General features: G+C 60.4%; 1 protein-coding gene across 1 annotated transcript in view; it reads left to right on the forward strand.

Moving 5' to 3' along the window:
* LOC103050189 (uncharacterized) overlaps positions 1-17,638 on the forward strand; it is a 37,291-nt gene that overhangs the window by 13,772 nt on the left and 5,881 nt on the right. Inside the window, exons 23-56 of the mRNA XM_088151186.1 lie at positions 42-95; positions 531-575; positions 1,106-1,159; positions 1,239-1,346; positions 1,438-1,491; positions 1,919-1,972; positions 2,519-2,563; positions 2,758-2,811; positions 3,425-3,469; positions 3,900-3,953; positions 4,033-4,086; positions 5,651-5,704; positions 5,848-5,955; positions 6,240-6,329; positions 7,629-7,682; positions 10,663-10,770; positions 10,968-11,075; positions 11,177-11,230; positions 11,340-11,393; positions 12,184-12,291; positions 12,369-12,422; positions 12,545-12,598; positions 12,683-12,736; positions 13,221-13,274; positions 13,678-13,785; positions 14,120-14,173; positions 14,269-14,322; positions 14,520-14,573; positions 15,931-15,984; positions 16,616-16,723; positions 17,004-17,057; positions 17,153-17,206; positions 17,314-17,421; positions 17,510-17,563. Coding sequence (XP_088007312.1) covers positions 42-95; positions 531-575; positions 1,106-1,159; positions 1,239-1,346; positions 1,438-1,491; positions 1,919-1,972; positions 2,519-2,563; positions 2,758-2,811; positions 3,425-3,469; positions 3,900-3,953; positions 4,033-4,086; positions 5,651-5,704; positions 5,848-5,955; positions 6,240-6,329; positions 7,629-7,682; positions 10,663-10,770; positions 10,968-11,075; positions 11,177-11,230; positions 11,340-11,393; positions 12,184-12,291; positions 12,369-12,422; positions 12,545-12,598; positions 12,683-12,736; positions 13,221-13,274; positions 13,678-13,785; positions 14,120-14,173; positions 14,269-14,322; positions 14,520-14,573; positions 15,931-15,984; positions 16,616-16,723; positions 17,004-17,057; positions 17,153-17,206; positions 17,314-17,421; positions 17,510-17,563 — 2,277 coding nt within the window. The remainder of the gene's footprint in view (positions 1-41; positions 96-530; positions 576-1,105; positions 1,160-1,238; positions 1,347-1,437; positions 1,492-1,918; positions 1,973-2,518; positions 2,564-2,757; positions 2,812-3,424; positions 3,470-3,899; positions 3,954-4,032; positions 4,087-5,650; positions 5,705-5,847; positions 5,956-6,239; positions 6,330-7,628; positions 7,683-10,662; positions 10,771-10,967; positions 11,076-11,176; positions 11,231-11,339; positions 11,394-12,183; positions 12,292-12,368; positions 12,423-12,544; positions 12,599-12,682; positions 12,737-13,220; positions 13,275-13,677; positions 13,786-14,119; positions 14,174-14,268; positions 14,323-14,519; positions 14,574-15,930; positions 15,985-16,615; positions 16,724-17,003; positions 17,058-17,152; positions 17,207-17,313; positions 17,422-17,509; positions 17,564-17,638) is intronic.

The following is a 17,638-nucleotide window of genomic DNA, read 5'->3' on the forward strand; positions in this document are numbered from 1 at the left end:
GGCACGGCCCTGATCCATGCCTCTTGCCTCCTCCCTTGCAGGGCCCCTCTGGCCCCCAAGGTCTGGTGGGCTACCCAGGTCCTCGTGGAGCAAAGGTGAGCGGGCATGCAACCCCCCCCCCGGAGTTTTGGGGGGACTTGAGAGGAGAGCAGCGCGAGACTCTCCTGGGTGGGGGTGGGGTCTGTCTGGAGACTGTTTTGGGGCAGGGGCCACCCTGGGGTCACCCGGGGCCTTGAAGGTGAGCAGGAATGCTTCTGTGGGTGCCCAGAAGTCTGGGGGGCTGAGCTCTCAAAAAGGGGGGCTGATGCAGCGAAAGAGCTCCAGGAGGGAGGGGGACCCAGGTGGCTGAAGGGGTCCCGGGAGCCCGCTTTGGTCCTCCCCCGCCCAGAAAAGGGTCCTTTCTCTGCACATCCGGTGCGGCGTGTTGTTCATGCATTCAGGGAGAACTTTATTCCCTGTCCTGGAGTTGCTGCTGGGAAGGATGGGGCTTGTAGTCTGACTCACGCCGATGACTCCGTGTTCCTCTTCAGGGTGCTGACGGTGTCCGTGGGTTGAAAGGGCAAAAAGGCGAGAAGGTGAGGTTCAGTTCCCCTCTGTTTAACGCTTTCCTGTGTCAGTTTCATCCTCACGACAACCCTGTGAGGGGGGCTGAGCAGGGAGAGGGGGAGTCGGGGCCAGTGTTGCCCAGTGATTTGCATGGCGGGGGGACTGGAATTTGGGTCTCCCCCGCCCGACACTCTGATGGCTGCGCTGCGGGGGCTCCCGAGGCTGAACCTGGACCAAGCCCCACATGCACCCCCCGCGCTGCTTGAGGTTGTTCAGTCCACCCCCTTCCCTTCCACCGGGCCCCCGTGAGAGTGGGCAGCAGGTGACTCCGAGCCAAGGAGCATTTTGAGCCACCCTGGAGGTCGCCTTTTCTCTTCTGCTGCGCGATTCTGAGTCTGAGTTGGTGCGCTGGGGCTTGGAGGCGCCTGATGAAAGAGCTGCAGAAGGGGCCGGGGCGCTCTGGTTCTGGGGGGTGGCCCCTGGCTTTGGGGTGGTATTTTTCTTTTCCTTCCTCCATCTCGAAACGGTGCCCTCACACCACCCTTCTTTGTTCTTGCAGGGTGAAGAAGGATTTCCGGGCGTCAAGGGTGACGTGGGGTTGAAAGGCGACCGGGTAGGTCCTCCCTCGGGGGGTGCTGGGCTGCCTGGCCCGGCCCCAGCCCCTTGGACAACGCTCTACCTTCTCTGTGCAGGGCGAGGTGGGCGTCCCGGGGCCCCGCGGGGAAGATGGACCCGAAGGCTCCAAGGGGCGGACTGGCCCACATGGAGATTCCGGCCCTTCTGGACTTGTGGGTGAGAAGGTGAGTGGTGGGACGGGGGGCTTCGGGGCTGGGGCTCCCCCAACCTCACCCCTCCTCACCCCTCTTTTGACCTTCTTTCCTTTTCTGGCAGGGCAAACTGGGGGTGCCGGGTCTCCCCGGATATCCCGGCCGACAAGGCCTCAAGGTGAGTAGGAGCTGGGTGAGCGGGGTCCCTCCCCTGCCCGGGGGCCCCTGGCCTGGAGAGGAAAAGTGGTGGAGGGGAAGCCTGGCGCTCCTGGTTGGGGGCCTGGGCCACTGGAATTGCAGCCCCCAAGCGCAAAGCAGCCAAGTGAGCTGAAGGCGGGCTGGTCTGCCAAAAGACACGCCTGACCCCCCGAGAACATCTGGGGGTCTGTTTCCAAGTGGGTCTGGCTGGGGAGAAGCGGACGGGTTGTCCCTTCGTGACGCGACCCAGGTGAAGCCCTCGTCTGCTTCCCGCGGGCCCTGCAGCTCCTGCGGTCCTTTGCCCAGACGTGCAGTCGGGGACATGGTGCCCACCCAGCCTCTCCGGCTCCCTGCCTTCACGGCACCCCCTCTCCCTTGGGTCTGTGACGTTTTCCTTTCCTCTGCAGGGTTCCCAAGGTTTTCCCGGCTTCCCCGGGGCGAGTGGAGAGAAGGGGGTTCGGGTAAGTAGCGCCCCTTCTCCGGGGCCCTCCTGCCCGCCAGGGGCCCGAAAGGGCCTGCAAGGAAGCCAAGAGGAGGGTCCAGGCTCCTGTGTGAGGTGCTGGTGGATCCCCCAGCCCCGGAATCCCTCGAAGCCCCCCTGCTCAAAGGGGGGGCCACCTGCCCTTTCATCACCGTTATTCGGCCTGATGGCGTTGATGTTGGTTGCCCACGATCGAGGGTTGTTGTTGGTCCCATTCCCAGGAGACGCGCCAGCCTGGAGAACTCTTTCAGTCCCTGCAAAGCAGTCGCTTGGAAGCTCTTCCTAATAACTCTGCACATGCTCAGGGCCCTTACAGTGCACTGAAAGGGGCCTCTGTCCTGGCACTGGGGAGGAAGGCTTTGATTCTTGTCAGTAGAGCTGGGGGTTTCTTCCAGACCTGGATCATCAGTCCGTGCCCCCCCACCCCCGCCTTGGCTGTTCAGCTGCCGAGAGCCAGGAATGGTGTGGGGGCGGCGTTTGCAGGGTGCTGCTTCTCAGATCTGCCTTTGCTCCTTTCCCCCCACAGGGTCTCTCTGGGAAAATTGGCCCCCGAGGCGAACGAGGACCCTCCGTGAGTCAGAGGGAGCTGATGCCTTTCCGGGGAGGGGGCAGGCTGGGGGGTTTACCCGCCTTCCTCCCCCCCTTTCCTTCCAGTGCCAAGTGTGAATGATGGGCAGATTGGTCTGGTGATGGCCCCAAATGGGGTGGGGTAGCACCTGGGTCCGGGTGTGGCCCCTGGACAGACGCAGGCTTTGTGTTTTCCAGGGCCCCAGAGGACAGCGGGGGCCACGAGGAGCCACCGGGAAGCTGGGAGCAAAGGTGAGTCTGATCGGGGGCTCGGAGGAAGCCCAGGCACGCGGGGCTGGGGGGCAGCGGTGCCCAGGCCGAGCCCAACCCTCTCCTGGGTTTGGTGGCCTTGTGCTGGGTGTTGAGCAGCTGCCAGGGAGCAGGTGCCATTTGTGGTGGTGGGAGATTCAGAGGTGGACTGCTCCTGAATCTGGAGGATCCACGTCGCGAGGGAGGGGAAAGTCGACCTGGCTGGCCAGAGGCCTTTGGTGAAAATCTGGAGGAGAAAGGAAGCTGACTGTGCATATCTTTTATGCATTTGTGTGTGGTAGTCTGGCGTGTTTACACAAATAAATCTCTGTGTATGGAAACCGCCCTGTCTGTTGGACTTGTCCTCGGGCAGCAGGCGGGCGTCTTCCCTGGCACTGCGCCCGCATCGGCCACCTTCATGCAACGTGCTTCTCAGCTCAGCGGAGGATCCCTCGGCCTTTACACAGAGCTAGACGTTTTTAAAATGTAGTGCTTGTGCAAATCCCCCCCGGGGGTTGGTTAGTTGTTCTTGCGCGACCCAGGAAACGGTGAAGCCGAGAGGGAGCTCAGGGTGCCAGGCGGGTGACCTGAGCGCCTCTCTCTCCTCCCCTGGCAGGGCACCTCTGGTGGCGAAGGGCCGGCCGGGCCCCCAGGCGAACGGGTAAGCAGCTGCCGGGGAGCAAGCCAGGCGTCTCGATGCAGACTTTGACCGGGTCCGGCTGCCGGGTTGCCCGAACAACGGCAGTGGGAAAAGCCTCGCGAAAGGACGGGTGAACCTCACCCGAGCGAGAAGCGCTGCGCTATGTCGTGGGCCTCCCTGCTTCACCTCTGGGCTGGAGGTTAATGGGGAAGAGGGGAGGGAGGAGGGAGCCAGGCACATGGGGGGGCTCTCTGGAAGAACAGGGGACCAAGCGGGAAGCTCAGTGGGTTTAAGAGCCCCGAGAACCGTAATCAGGAATTCCTTCAAAGTCAGAGGCGCTGAGCTCGGTGGAGATCTGGAGGGGGTGAGTTCCAGCAGTCAGTTTGGGTCTAACTTGGGGGCTCGCTGACACGACCCCTAACGGGCGGGTCTCCTCGTCTTCCTCCTGCAGGGGCACCCAGGACCGCAGGGGCCGAACGGATTCCCCGGACCCAAAGGACCCCCGGTGAGTCACGAACCCCTCTCCTCCCTGTCCCCCCACCTGCCCCCCAGCCACTGACTCTGCCCCCTTTCTCTGTCCCCAGGGCCCCCCCGGGAAGGATGGGATGCCTGGCCACCCGGGACAGCGGGGAGAAGTGGTAAGTGACAGCCCTGTTCTGGCTGCTGGGGACAAACCCATCCAGCACACCCCAGCTTCCTGCAGGGGCCACTGTGCCTGTGGGGCCCTTCTGCGATGCTACCCGTTGGTTTTTCTCACCAGGTCCGAGATCTTGGACGTGACCCCCTGGTTATGCCTCGCGGGGTCCCTCCTCCTCCTCCCCCTCTGCAAAGAGAGGCACACCATGACGTCATTGTGTAGATGACACAAATGGTGTCAGCAGCGTAGTTTGCGTGGTGTTGTCGTGCCTGCTTGTGTGGCGTCGCTGCGGCTTGGACCAGAGGCCCAGGCCAGGCCCCTCTTTCGGACTGACAGCCTGTTGCTGCGCTGCCGGGAAGAGACCCGAGGGGGCGTTTGCCGTGGGCCTCTCCAGTGGCAGCGGGGCCACAGGCGGGGTGGAAGGGAGGGCCCCTCTCTCGTCCTCCGTTTGCTGCCTCACGCTTTTGCAAGGGGCTTTGGGGCTTCTCTGAGCTTGGCGTCTTCCTGGCAGACGTTTTATCACCCCCTCGGGTGGTCATTCGCCTCCGGCAGCCCGTCCATCTGGCTTGCTTGGGGCCACGTGGATAGAACGGGAGGCTCTTCGGGAGTAGCCGATAAAGGGGTTTATTTCTGTCTGTCTGCTGATGGCCGCTGCGTTCTCCTCTGTTCTTGGACCTGCTTGGCGAGTGTCCCCTGCTGGCTGCTCCCCCCGGTGAGACAATGTGGGGTTCGGATTAGCTCCGGGAGCCTTTCCCCAAACTCCAGCCGTGAGAAAGCAGCAGCTCCTTGAGATTTCAGAATTTGCTTTTAAATCTCCAAGTCTAGCTTTAAAAAAATCAGTCTTTATTTTAATTGTTAAATTTTGAAACACAAAGGTTAGCCACCAACTTTTTAGCTTCCATATGTCTGAATCAAAAGGGTTCCCTTCTGCAGAATCGAGTCTTTCAGATTATACGATGCAGACTTGTGTTTTCTTAAAAGGGAATTTCTGAGAACTGTTTTCTGATTAAAGCCCACCTCACAGGGTTGTTTTTTTGGGGGAAATAGGAGGAGGAAGCAGTAAGCAGGCCACCTTCAGGCGTACAGAATAAAAGTGGGATATAAATCAAATAAGGAAATAAATAAAATTCTAGCAGAGTGCTGTACTCAGAAGCCATCTTCAGTGATGTCAGTGGGACTGACTCCAGAGCAAGAGTTGCGTAAGCTTGTCATTTGCCACAGAATATTAGGAGCTGTGAGAGGAAGGTACTCTGCACATGCTTAAGGGATCTTTTCTTCCACATGGCCCACTATGGGCTCCTGGCTTTGGAGACTAGCAGGGAAGACTTGCTTTGCCGTGAGAGGGCTCCAGGTGTGAATTCTAGCCTTTCCGGGCTGGGCTGGGCTGGAGCAAACGCTGCTGACCAGTGACGAACAAGCCCAGTCAGGGTCAGCCTCCTGATTCAGAAGGAAGTGGGGCCGCCTCACCTGTCCCTGTGGGGCTGTTTCTCCTGTCCCTGAGCAGAAGACCCGCAATGACCCAGGCCTGCCACCCACCCCTCGTTTTCTCTCGTTCTGCCTTCCAGGGACTGCAAGGCAAGGCTGGACCCCCAGGCGGCCCGGGCATCGTGGGGCCACAGGTAAGGGACGTGGAGACTTGTCCCCAATGGTCCCAGAAAGGGGGCAGAGGTGGGGTGGGGGACGAGAGACACACCGGAGCTGGGGAGGGGCTGCAGGTGTGGCCCTCCAAGCGCACTCCATCCCTCCTGCTTCCCTCTGACAGGGGCCTGCGGGAGAAACAGGCCAGATGGGGGAGAGGGGCCACTCGGGCCCCCCCGGACCGCCGGGAGAACAAGGCCTGCTAGGGCCCTCCGGGAAAGAAGGTACCAAGGTAACCCACAGTGTCTGGCCGTGCAGACGCTTCCTGCCACCGCTCTGTGTTGTCCGCTGCGGGCCGCCCTCCCGCCTCCTTCCCCACTCCAGAGGGCTGGGGTGGGCATCGCCTTCGCCCCTTTTGCAGCTGCTCCTCCCTGCTGGCCCCGTCCACTACGCCGTCCCTGCGGCCGCTCCCTCTCCTTCTGGGGGACGGTTGGCTGCGCAAGGAGGCGGGGGCTCTGTTCGTCCTCCGCTGTGGGGCTCTGGGGAGGACATCGTGGCCCTCTGTGTGTCTTTCAGGGCGACCCCGGACCTGTCGGGAGCCCAGGGAAGGACGGTCCAGCAGGGCTGCGCGGCTTCCCCGGAGAGCGCGGCCTTCCTGGCACAGCCGTATGTACCTTGCATCCCTCTCAACGGGACAGTTGTGGAGGGAGCGCGCTGCCTCCCTGCAAGAGAACCATATCTGGGGAGGGAGCAGGGCTCTGGCGTTGCCCTCGGAGCCTTTGCGGTTCCCCAGAGAGGCTCCTCCTCTCTCGAAGGGACCTGGCACAACCCCTGCCAGTCCACCGCCTCTCCGCCTGTGGCCCCTCAGGCAGTACAGGGTTTGGTCCGCGCGAAGCGAGATTTCCTCTTTGCTCTGGTCATGAGGGCAGCTGGACATGCCCCTTCTGCCCCCCGCTTTCCCAGACAGAGCTCCGCCCCTTTGTGTGTCCCTGTGGCCAAGGAGGGGCGCCCAGGGAGACCCGACAACTGGTAGAGGGGGATGGGCGTGACTGGGACACGGCTCGGCAAGGAGGTCTCAGGCAGGGAGGGGAGGGGAAAAGCAGAGGCCCACGTGGACACCGCCGTTGCCTCGTCCGGAGCGGCCCTTCGTCCCACTTGAAACGTTCCCGAGACTCTCCATCCTGGACTCCGCAGCCTTGGTTCTTCCGATAAAAGGCCATATCCGAGAATGCAACTTCTTGCTTGTCCCTCTGAATCTGGTTGGGCTCCAGGGCCGCAGGGGGCCTCCTTCTCCCCCAGGCAGGGGGCGCAGAGGATATTTCCGGGCAATAAAGACAGAACAGCAAGTCTTAGGGCAAGTTGAGGAAAAGAGAGCCAGGCGGGCAGGGCCCCCTTTTCAAACAGCGCTGGGCCTTGGCCAAAGGCCGAAATGGCCAGCAGAACGGCCTTGGAGTGTGTCCTCCTGCCCTCCAGTGAGCCAAAGTCCAGGTCTCCGACACGGCCAGCTTCAGTGGCGGTCCACAGCTGTTGGTCAGTCTGGGGAGTGTGTGGCGGGGGCTCAGAAGGGCCCACCATCTGCCAAATGGGTGCCCACCGGCCTTGGCTCTGGGGTCCCTCTTAAAGCCCCCTCTGGAAGTAGTTGCATTATTCCCGCCTCTCTGGGTTGGAGGGGCTCTGCCCCAGGGGCCTGTGGCCCTAATGACAGCATCATGCTGTGGCTCCTGAGGCCATAGGGCTGGTCATGCTTGTAAATGGGCAAAGGGGGTCAGTAATGGGAAGAAAGCCCCCCTGGGGCCAGATCAAAGGGCAAACCAAACGGTGCAAAAATGAGGTTTGGGGGAAAGTGGTGGGAGGAAGAAGCAGGTCTGGGAAGGTTGGGACTTGGGGGGATTTTGCACCCCTTTCTACATCTGGTGCCATGTCATCGGGAGGTGGGCTGGCTAAGCCTGTTCTCTTCCTGCACAGGGGGGCCCCGGACTTAAAGGCAACGAGGGACCTGCTGGCCCCCCTGGACCTGCAGTGAGTATTTCTTTCACGGATTGATTCGATTTCACCCCAGCGCAGCAGTTCACGCTTGATGGGTTACGATCAGAGATCTGCAAGGAAACGTCCATGGTACAATCAGAAACTAAAGTCTCGAGGTACCTCTGGACCTGCGCTGTGGGTACTTCCTTGCCAGACCCCCTCCCTCCCCCATGTCAGGGGCTGTGGTGGCCCTCTCTGCCCCTCTCCAGGGACCCAAGAGGGAAGGTGGGCATGGGGGATCCTTGGAACACCGACGTGCCCAGGTGCAGGCTAGCCCGCAGCTCTCCTTTGGGAGTGCTTCGGCCTGCACACGACAGTTGTCTTTCCTCTGTTCAGGAGACAGTTGTGCAAGGTCCTGAGGGCCTGTGATCCAGGAGGAAACACAATGGAGGGTGGGAGCCGGGTGGGAGAGCAGGAGAGGCGCGAATGGGAACGGAGACCTTTGGGGAGGGATGTTTGGAGGACGTGGATTAAGCAGGAGTCTGCTCAAGCAGGGGGGTGAACAGAAAAGCACCATTTATTGTGTTGCTTATGATGAAACTGATTGATTGATTGATTGATTGATTGATTACGTGGCATCGATCTGGTGCCCCAAAAAGCGGAACTGAAACAAACGCTGTCAGTGCTGAAGTCCAAGAAAAGATTGGTAAAAAGGACTCGCCTCACCCGTCCTGCGAGAATGTTAAAAAACGGTGAGGCGCGGACGGAGAAATGTGAACGAGAGACGGGTTTTCCTGTGGGGAGGCTGTGCCAGGCGTACGTGCGAGAGCCGCCCCCGTGGCTGGCGGGTGGCAGGATGTGCTGCTGAGCAAGGAGCAACGTTTGGGAAGGGCAGGGAGGCTTTGTGGACCTCGTTCCCCAGAATTCTGGGCGTTGGAGTCCACGCATCTTAAAGTGGGCAAGGCTGAGAAACACTGGTTTAGAGCATAAAAGTACGTAATAAAACACCCAACAAAATGATGTAACGTGGTCTTCAGAATTACGCAGCCGTTGGGCATCGCCTAACCAACAAGGTCTAAACGTTAAAGGTTCTTCTGAACAATTATGGTTTCACCGCCTTCTGCAATATCAGGAGGGAGGGTGCCATGCAGATATGCGGGGGGGGGATGTTCAGGGTAGGGGCCACGCCTGAAATCCCTGCTTTCTGGCCCCTCCCCTGAATTTCTCAGCATCCCTGTTGAGTTGAAGGTTATTTGCTGAATGAGGTAAGAGGGGAACATGACGCAAACAAAGTGTGCATGAGGGGAAAAAAATGGAAAGCTTAATGAACAGTTCGGCCTCGGGCAGGGAGTAAGACAAACTTGTGTGATATCCCCTTGCATGAATAGATAAGGATTGTGTCTGTGGATGTTAGAAATGGGTTGGTTGGGGACACAAATGTTTTTGTACCTCTGTATGAAGATGATGCCATGTTGTTGGTTGAGGACCTGGATAATTTGCAGCAAATGTTACCTAGAGTGTATGCTACAACAAGCGGTACAAAATGTCTTGGAGAAGAAGGAAGTTGTGCCTGAGCGGGAAGGTGGGGTGAACACTTGGAAGACATACCTGGACGGTATAAAGGTTGAGCAGGTGGACTCCTTGGGGTTCTCTGCGCTTGGTTCTTTTCTTGCCAACGTTTCTATACTTTGGTAGAACACTTATTAGATGGGGAAATGGAGGGAGAGATGCTGAGATGTGCAAATGCTGCTGGAAGGGAAGTAGATAGGATGGGACCGGTTGCAAGGAAAGAGCGTTTGTTGAAAGAAGCCAGAAAGCCTGTCGACAAGAGCCCGTTTCCGTTTGCTGCGTTTTCTGGAAACAAGAATTGCCTATCTCAGGAGAAGCAGAGAAGTAAATTGAGTGCAGTGGGAATGGGGCACTTCCAGTAAGTGTGTGTGCGCGTAAAGAGGGTCAGGACTGAGGAGGAGAAATGAATGTGGAAGAGTGAGTGGCTGGAAAGAGAAGGAGAAGGAGGGGAGGGGAGGGGAGGGGAGGGGAGGGGACCTTGAGATGATTTCATCTGGAGAGATGAGGCTGGGAGGGAGGGAGGGAGGGAGGGAGGGAGGAAGGAAGGAAGGAAGGAAGGAAGGAAGGAAGGAAGGAAGGAAGGAAGGAAGGAAGGAAGGAAGGAAGGAAGGAAGGAAGGAAGGAAGGAAGGAAAGGCTGTCATAGCTGGAGGGAGTTGGGGAGATCCTGGAAAAGGAGAAAAGGCCTCGGAGGCAGGGGGCGGTGGAGGTCCTGGTGGAAGCCAGGAGGGTTTGCAGGAGAGGAAGGCTTGGGGGGAGTCGCAGAAAGTCCTTTTAGCTGCGCTTCTTTTCTCTTGCCTTGGCCCCCCTCTCCTGCCTTCAGTTTCCTCCGCTCTCCATTTCTGTCTCCTTTTCTGCGCTTTGCCTTACGTTGCTGACCCCAAAAGGAAACAACAAGTTGGGTATATCTGTGTGTTTATTGTGGACTTTTTTTAACACTGATCTTTCTCCTAAACTGGTTTTTAAACCAGCAGACCAGTTCTCAACCCCCCAAAGACAGTCAGAACCCCTTTTCAGATAGCAGAACAGGGATAAATGCCAGAATGCAAGGAGGGCGGAAGGCAGTCCGACCGTCTTCTTCTGCGGGTTCAAAAGAGGCACAGAATGTGCCAGTTCGGGGGTCCCGTGAGGCCACCCAGCCCAACCCAACCCTGGTTCTCGCAGGCGTCCGCAGGGAAGCGTCTTGGAGAGATGCCCCCTCCCTCTGCTTGAACACACCCAGCAAAAGGAGCCCAGTTTCCAGGCCTTTGGTCCCCATCTCTCTGCATGGAACTGCAGGGGGGGCCTGGTCCCAGCCTCCTTTTTCAGGGTGCTGGCTGGGGATGATGGGATCTAGAGCAGCAGGCAGGGGCAGAATGGAAATCTCGCGCCCTCCCCTTTTCTGTTTGTGCCTGTCATGTCTGGGCAGGGCCATCCTTTGGCATTCTCCGGCTGGGGGCTGACCACCCCTTTCCTTCTCCTTCCAGGGATCTCTCGGGGAGAGGGGGCTATCAGGATCAGGAGGCCCTGTTGGGCCCCCAGGCAGACCGGGCCCCCAAGGGCCACCTGGACCAGCTGGAGAGAAGGGCGTGCCTGTGAGTAGGGGCAGGGGCAGAGCCAGACCCCCATGGGTGGGTGGGAGCCGGGGAGGGGATGCCTAAGTGGGAGCTGCAGGGCGGGAAGCCCAGGAGCCGGTGTTGGGTCTACGGGTGAGGAGGAAGGGGAGGCGGAGCAGTGGGCTATTGGAGAGGAGAGTCATCCCCTCAGCCTCACTTTCCCTCTTCTCCCCCAGGGTGAAAAAGGGCCCCTTGGCCCCTCTGGCCGTGATGGTGCCCAGGGCCCCATTGGGCTGCCTGGCCCCGCAGGACCACCTGGGGGCCCAGGCGAGGATGGCGATAAGGTGAGCGGGTGGTGGGTGGCCTCGGGCGGGCGCATCCCTGTCGTGTCCTCTGTCCCCAGGGCCAAGTCTTCCTTCCCTCGTGCCTCTCTTTGTCTCTGCAGGGAGAAGTGGGTGACCCGGGTCGCAAGGGCCCCAAGGGGGGCAAAGGTGAACAGGTGAGCTGAACTGCTGAGCAGGATTCGCAGGGGGAGGGAGAGGGAGCCCGGGGTCTGCGGTGGCGGCCCTGCTCTTTGCGCGGCTGATGGCTTCCTCTTCCTCCTGCAGGGTCCCCCCGGCCCCCCTGGCCCGCTCGGTTCTCTTGGGCAGCCGGGCGCTGCGGTGAGTACCTGGGGAGTTCCACAGGTGGCCCCTGGCGCTCCTCGCTTCCTGGGGGTCTTGCTGCCGCGCCTCTGGTCGCTCGGGTGACTGGTGTAAGGGGAGGGGCTGTTTGGCCTCTGGAGAGACCCTCTTTGAAATGAGCAGGAGAGGGGCAAGGAAGGTGCTTTTCCAGGAGCCCCCCCTGCCCGCCAGCGGGTCATTGCCCATTCAGCTGCCAGACTCCGCTGCGCTTGCAACCCCCCGGACTGATGGGGCGAGAATGCAAACCTTGTTTCTGCCCTGTGAAAGAAGCCACTTTGCTGACTTGCTCATTTGCCGTATTCACACACTGTATGAAACTCCTAGGACCTTTGGTTTAGCCTGGCAGAGGGAGGGTATGCGCGAAGCCACGGAGGTTTGCAGACAGGGTTTACGTGTAGCCTAGCGGGTGACTGCAGCCAAGGCTATTCATTCAGTGAACGGTGCTTCCACAGCCTGTTTGATGGGAACGCAACCCCCCGTGGTTGCCCATGCTGTGGCTGCATTCACACAACTCGCTTGGCCAGGCCAGGTGCCCTCCAGGCAGCAGCACTTTCCTGGCACATTGTGGAGCAGGGCATCACCTTAAGCTGTAGTGTGGCTGGTGAGTTGGATTACGCCGTATTCTGTGAACATGTTGTCTGGCCGTTTTGGTTTGGTGCAAGCCCCGCCAGGATGTGGTGCCGGTGGAGCGGTGTGAGCCAGCCCGAAGCGCTCCGGCTGTCCTTTGGGCACCACTTCTCCAGACGCCCTCTCTCTGCGCTGCCTTTAGGGTGCTGATGGGGAGCCTGGAGCAAGGGGCCCCCAGGGCCATTTTGGGGCAAAGGGGGACGATGGCACGCGAGGATTCAACGGGGCACCAGGACCGATTGGCTTGCAGGTAAGGAATGGCCGCTGCGGGTCCTCCCTGCCATCAGCTGTCGAGCCGGACCCCACTCACTCTCTCTCTCTTGACAGGGGCTGCCCGGACCAGCCGGGGAGAAGGGGGAAACTGGGGACGGGGGCCCCCTGGTAAGTGCCACCCCCCTTTCTCCTGCCAGACCTGACTCTCCATTTGTCAGCTCATTAGACCATCTGCCCAGTTTTGTGGTCAAGAAGAGAGACGTGGGCCCTAATCCATCTTTTCCCTGCAGGGACCTCCGGGGCCCCCAGGACCACGGGGCCCAGCCGGGCCCTCTGGAGCTGATGTGAGTGTACCTCCCCCCTTCTCCACTTGATTTCCCTTTGTGGCTTTCCAGGGCTAAGCCTTGTTGGATCTCCTTTTCCCGCAGGGTCCACAAGGCCCCCCAGGAGGGATCGGAAACTTGGGTCCCTCAGGACAAAAGGTAAGGGGGTTCCCTGGGGATGCTCGGCCGAAGGCAGTCCCAAAGGTGATTGGGGGAGGCTCAGGGGCCAGGGCCTTTCCAGGCTCTTCTGGGAGGAGAGGGGCGGGGGGTGGATTTTGGCCACGGTCCTTGTGGCTCTCCTGCCAGTGACTCGCTCCTCTCCCCGGGGGACGTTGCGCCCTCTTATCACAGGCGGACCAGCTCTCGCAGCCTTTGGGTCGTCCACCTGGGCTGGACCACCCCTCCCATCATCCCAACCAGTGCAGGGATAGTCCCACCCGCCTGGAGGGCTGCAAATTTTCTTTAGTGGCTTGTATCGAGCGCTTCGTTGGGACTGTGGTATACGGGGAACCAAACTGTTGTCCGTAGCCACCCACCTCCTGGGGCCTCTGACGGTCGGGAGGCAGGATGTCACAGAGGACCCAGCGGAGGTTGCGAGGCTCCGTTGGGACCTGATCCGCTAACCTCCCTTCTCCCATCCCAGGGTGAGCCAGGAGAGCAGGGAGGACCCGGAGTCCCCGGAGAGCTGGGCCCGAAGGTGCGTCTCTTTCTTCTGCCCCACGATTGTTCCTCTGTCCTGCTCTGCACCCCTGCCCCTTGGCACAAGAGCACAGCTCACGCTGCAAAACATGGGGGCCCTTGGCCCCATGCGGAGCAGGCTTTACACGCCCTCTTGCACGTCACAGTTGAAGGTCTGCCCCAGAGTGCCCCTTTCCCCAGATGCCAAGAACCCTCCTCAACCACCGCCTGGTTGCCTCCCCCCACTCAAGGACTTAAGGGGAGCTTTGCTGCATCTGAGGCCCCATTTTCTGCTTCCTCTGTTGAAGGCCCCCAAGTCCTTCATGAAATTTGCCCTCCTGAGCATTGAGAGGTATACTTCCCCTGCATCTGGGGGTTCTGTATTGGCACATCAATTCTAATAGCCCTTTCTCTCTTCTCAGGGCCCACGGGGTGAACAAGGAGAGAAAGGGGAAGCCGGAAGCCCTGGTGTGGCTGGCCCCCCTGGAGGAAAAGGCCCCCCTGGAGACGATGGCCCCAAGGGGAACCCTGTAAGCGAGCCCTGCCGGAATGAGAGGGGCGGGGTGGGAGGAAGTCTTGGCTTGGGAGGGGCAGCGTCCCCCACTCTGGGGTCCTGTAGACCACAAGCCCCAGTAACCCCAGAACCGGATCGATGGGATTTGTAGTTTAGGGCTGGGGAAAGCTGGCGTAGCCTGTTTTATTGGAGAATAAAGCTGATGTAGCATGTTTTGGAAAACTACCTCCACAGCCTCTCGGGCTTAGAGAGGCAAAACGGTACTTACAGACTGCGTTAAATATTTGTGGGGTTGGGGGAGAGACGGGAAGCAGGACTCTCCTGATCCTTGACTTTTCTCTCGGTGCCAGGGGCCAGTCGGTTTCCCTGGAGACCCCGGACCCCCTGGGGGAATCGGGCCCCGGGTGAGTATTACCGTCCTCTCTTGGCGGGGCCCCCCTCAGAGCCTGCCCTCCGCCAAGGCCAAAAGGCAACCATACCCATGTGCCTCTCCCCACAGGGCCCAGACGGAGCCAAAGGCGAGCAAGGAGAAGATGGCGAACCTGGAGAGGCGGTGAGCCCCAGGGAGTGATGGAACCGTGCCTGGGGTGTGGCTGGGTGGTGCTGGCCCTGCCCGTTGAAGCCCCCACCCGCTTTCCAGCCGGGGGCAGAAGATGCCTGACCCCGGGGCCACCTGCGTTGCCTTCTGCTTGTGCCCCAAAGCTCCAGGGGGGTTCCGTGCGCCCCTAACTTCCTCTCCTTCCTTTTCAGGGGTCTCCAGGCCCAACTGGCGAGGGTGGTCCTCCTGGGCCACTCGGGAAGAGGGTAAGTTGGGGGCCCCGGACTCTGGGTCCACCTCGTGGGGGAGGCAGGAGGTGTTTCCCCTCTTACACCCGCAGTGGCTTGGGATTGGGGGCCATGGGGCGAGGAGAAGGTGCTCCCCTCTGCCCAGAAGAGGCAGCCGGTCCCAGCCCAGGGTCCGTCCAAGGCACCCAGCGCAAGACAGCCACCAAAATCTGGATTCAGGGGCCACTTCTCCTCCGGGTTCTGAGCACAGTGGCCGACTCAGGGGCCGCTGCAGGGTCTGGTCAAGACGGCAGCCCTGAAAGGGGGAGGTTTGATCGCTCCGTTGGGTCCACCATCTTGACTTTTTTTGACCATACCCTGCAGAGACCCCCGGCTGAGCTCAGTGCAAAGTGGTGTCCAGTCAGACACGGTGCCCAGTGCCATAAGCCCTATGCTCCCTTAAGGTGGCTGCCGGGTTCAAGCCAGAAGCTAGGACCACCTCTGGGTTCCCACAACATGCTGAACCACCAACAATCCAGGCCCACTTGAGACAAGCGTGATGGGTTGTGTGAACGCAGCCACAAAGGCTGCGTCTCCAGATCATCAAGGAATGCAGCCTTTGTGAAATGGGTCGGTTTTTATAGCAGACCTAGAATAAATGCCATTGTCTAAACCCGTGTTTCTAAGCTCAGTGACTTTAAGATGGGTGGACTTCAACTCCCAGAATTCCCCAGCATGGGAGTTGAAATCCACCCATCTTAAAGTCGCTGAGCTTGAGAAACACTGGTCTAAATATAGTTTTCTTTCCTTACTCAAGTAAAAGATTAAAAGCTACTTGGATGGGAGACCACCAGGAAGCCCGGCTGCTGAAGCATAAGTGGGGAAGTTGAGAAAAGGCAAAGGCAGACCCCTTCTGTGTTGTTGCCAAGCGTGCTAGGAGGCTTAAGAGGTCATCGAGTCCCCCCCCCCCCGCTCAAGGCAGGATCCACTAGAGCCTTTCGGGCAGAGCACAGCTGGAAGACAGCCAGCCAGAGGGACTCCGGAGGACCAGCCCGACCTTCCGTCCTTGTAGCTTCAATGCCCTGTCCTGTCCTGTCCTGTCCTGTCCTGTCCTGTCCTGTCCTGTCCTGTCCTGCCTCCCTCCCTCTTCTGCCACCCCCACGCTTCCTGCCCGCCCCCCAGGCCTTCGGCTGCAGGGGTCAAGCCCTTCTTGAGGGAGACTCTAGATTAGAACGACAGACCAGAAGAATGGGTCCCTGGAGGGTGTGGACGCAGCCTGTGAGTGATGGCTGCATCAGGAGCTGCTCCCACCGGCCCCTGTTTCTCCCCAGCCCCACCTCGCCAGAGGGGCAAAGACCCCCCATCTGGCTCAGCCTCTTCTCTTTCCTTTCCACAGGGCCCCGCAGGAGCCCCTGGCCCCGAGGGACGGCAGGGGGAGAAGGGCAAGAAGGTGAGTGGGGCTGCCTCTGAGTGGGGCTGACCGGTCACTGTGCCCCATAGGAGGAGCAGGGCTGGGCCGGGCCTTCCAGATGGACAGCTGAAGCTCCAGACTGCTCCCCCCTCCGTGGCTTCAGTCCCCCGGGAAGGGTTTTTTTCTAGGAAAAAAAGAAGGGGGGGTGAGAGCATGAAGGGGGGCCAGTGCCAACTTCTGCAAAGGGGGCAGTGCGGCTACCGGGCACGAGCGCCGGCTGGTGGCCTCCAGTTGGGTCCGAGCACGGGGCCCTTGCAGAGGCAGCCCACGAGAGCCACTGTCTGGAAGTGGAAAGGGGCTTTCCAGGGGCTGCCCCGGGCACGCCGGCACTCGCCATTGCTGCTCTGTTGGCTGTTCCTACCCTCCCCCGCTGGACCGGGGCTGCAGGGGGCTCTCGCCCCAAGAGTCCAGTTGCACCATCCTGAGTGGGCTTACTCAGGATTCACAGCATCACAGGGTGTGAGACTGGGAAGGGACCCGAGAAGTCATCTAGTCCAACCCCCGAGCTAGAAGAAGAAGCTAAGCCATCCCCTAGCAGGTGCTTCCAGCAGAGAGTGGATAGGCTTCCCTTCCGTCTGAGCGTTATTCCACCTAACTCTCCCCTCTCCAGGGGGAATCAGGCACCCTCGGACCCCCTGGCAAAACTGGGCCCGTGGGACCCCAGGGGACTCCTGGGAAACCCGGAACGGATGGCTTGAGAGGCGTTCCTGGATCGGTGGTAAGGAAGGGGAGCTGGGTTCCTGTGGGGGTGGTCTGGCTCATGATCAGATAGAATTGGGGCTAGGAGACTGGGTGGGTCAAGGGCCTTCACAGGGGTCCCTGGGGCGTCTGGGGGGTGAAATGGAGCCCTTTTCAGAACCATCGGGCCATGGAGTGGGTGTCCGGGTCCCTAAATGGCAGCAGGCAGCCCCAAGTCCTGGCTTGTTGGAAAGGGAGATGGGGGTGCCCTCCCTGCAGAGGGCGCCCACATTCACATCTTGGTCTTTGGTCTCTTCCAGGGGGCCCAAGGCAAACCTGGGGCCACGGGCCAGGCTGGGCCTCCAGGACCTGTGGTGAGTGGTCATCCTTTGGGGGTGAGACCAAATGGGAGGGGGGCCTGATGGCCACAGGAGGCGCTCAGGCTGCCTTGGGATGTCTCTTCCTGCAGGGCCCCCCCGGACTGCCCGGGCTGAAGGGCGAGACCGGACCCAAAGGAGAGAAGGTAGGGGGTGAGGGAGCTGCGTTTCGCGCTCGCCCTGGGTGAGCAGCCTTTGGGGCAGGCGAAGGAGCCTCCCTCCGGCTGCTGACTGCCCCTCCGTCTCTCCGCAGGGACACCCGGGCCTCATCGGCTTGATTGGACCAGCGGGGGAGCAAGGGGAGAAGGGGGACCGGGGGCCCCCAGGCCCCTCAGGCAGCGGGGGATCTAAAGGAGAACCCGTAAGTGCTGGGGGAGGGGGTGGCTAGGCGGGGCGCTGGGGGCGGGGACCAGCCTGGCCTTTTCCTGCCTGTCTCTCTCTCCCTGCAGGGAATCGCTGGACCAACTGGCCCTCTTGGCCCCACAGGGCCCCCTGGACTTCCTGTGAGTAGCACTTGACCCCCCCACCCGGCCTGTTACGCCCTCCTGGACCGGCACCCCAACTCCTCTCCTTCTTTT

Source organism: Python bivittatus, unplaced genomic scaffold, assembly GCF_059951505.1.
Source record: "Python bivittatus isolate LINGU-HERP-01145 unplaced genomic scaffold, Pbiv_v1 ctg000650_np1212, whole genome shotgun sequence".
In the NCBI taxonomy this organism is placed as follows: domain Eukaryota; kingdom Metazoa; phylum Chordata; class Lepidosauria; order Squamata; family Pythonidae; genus Python; species Python bivittatus.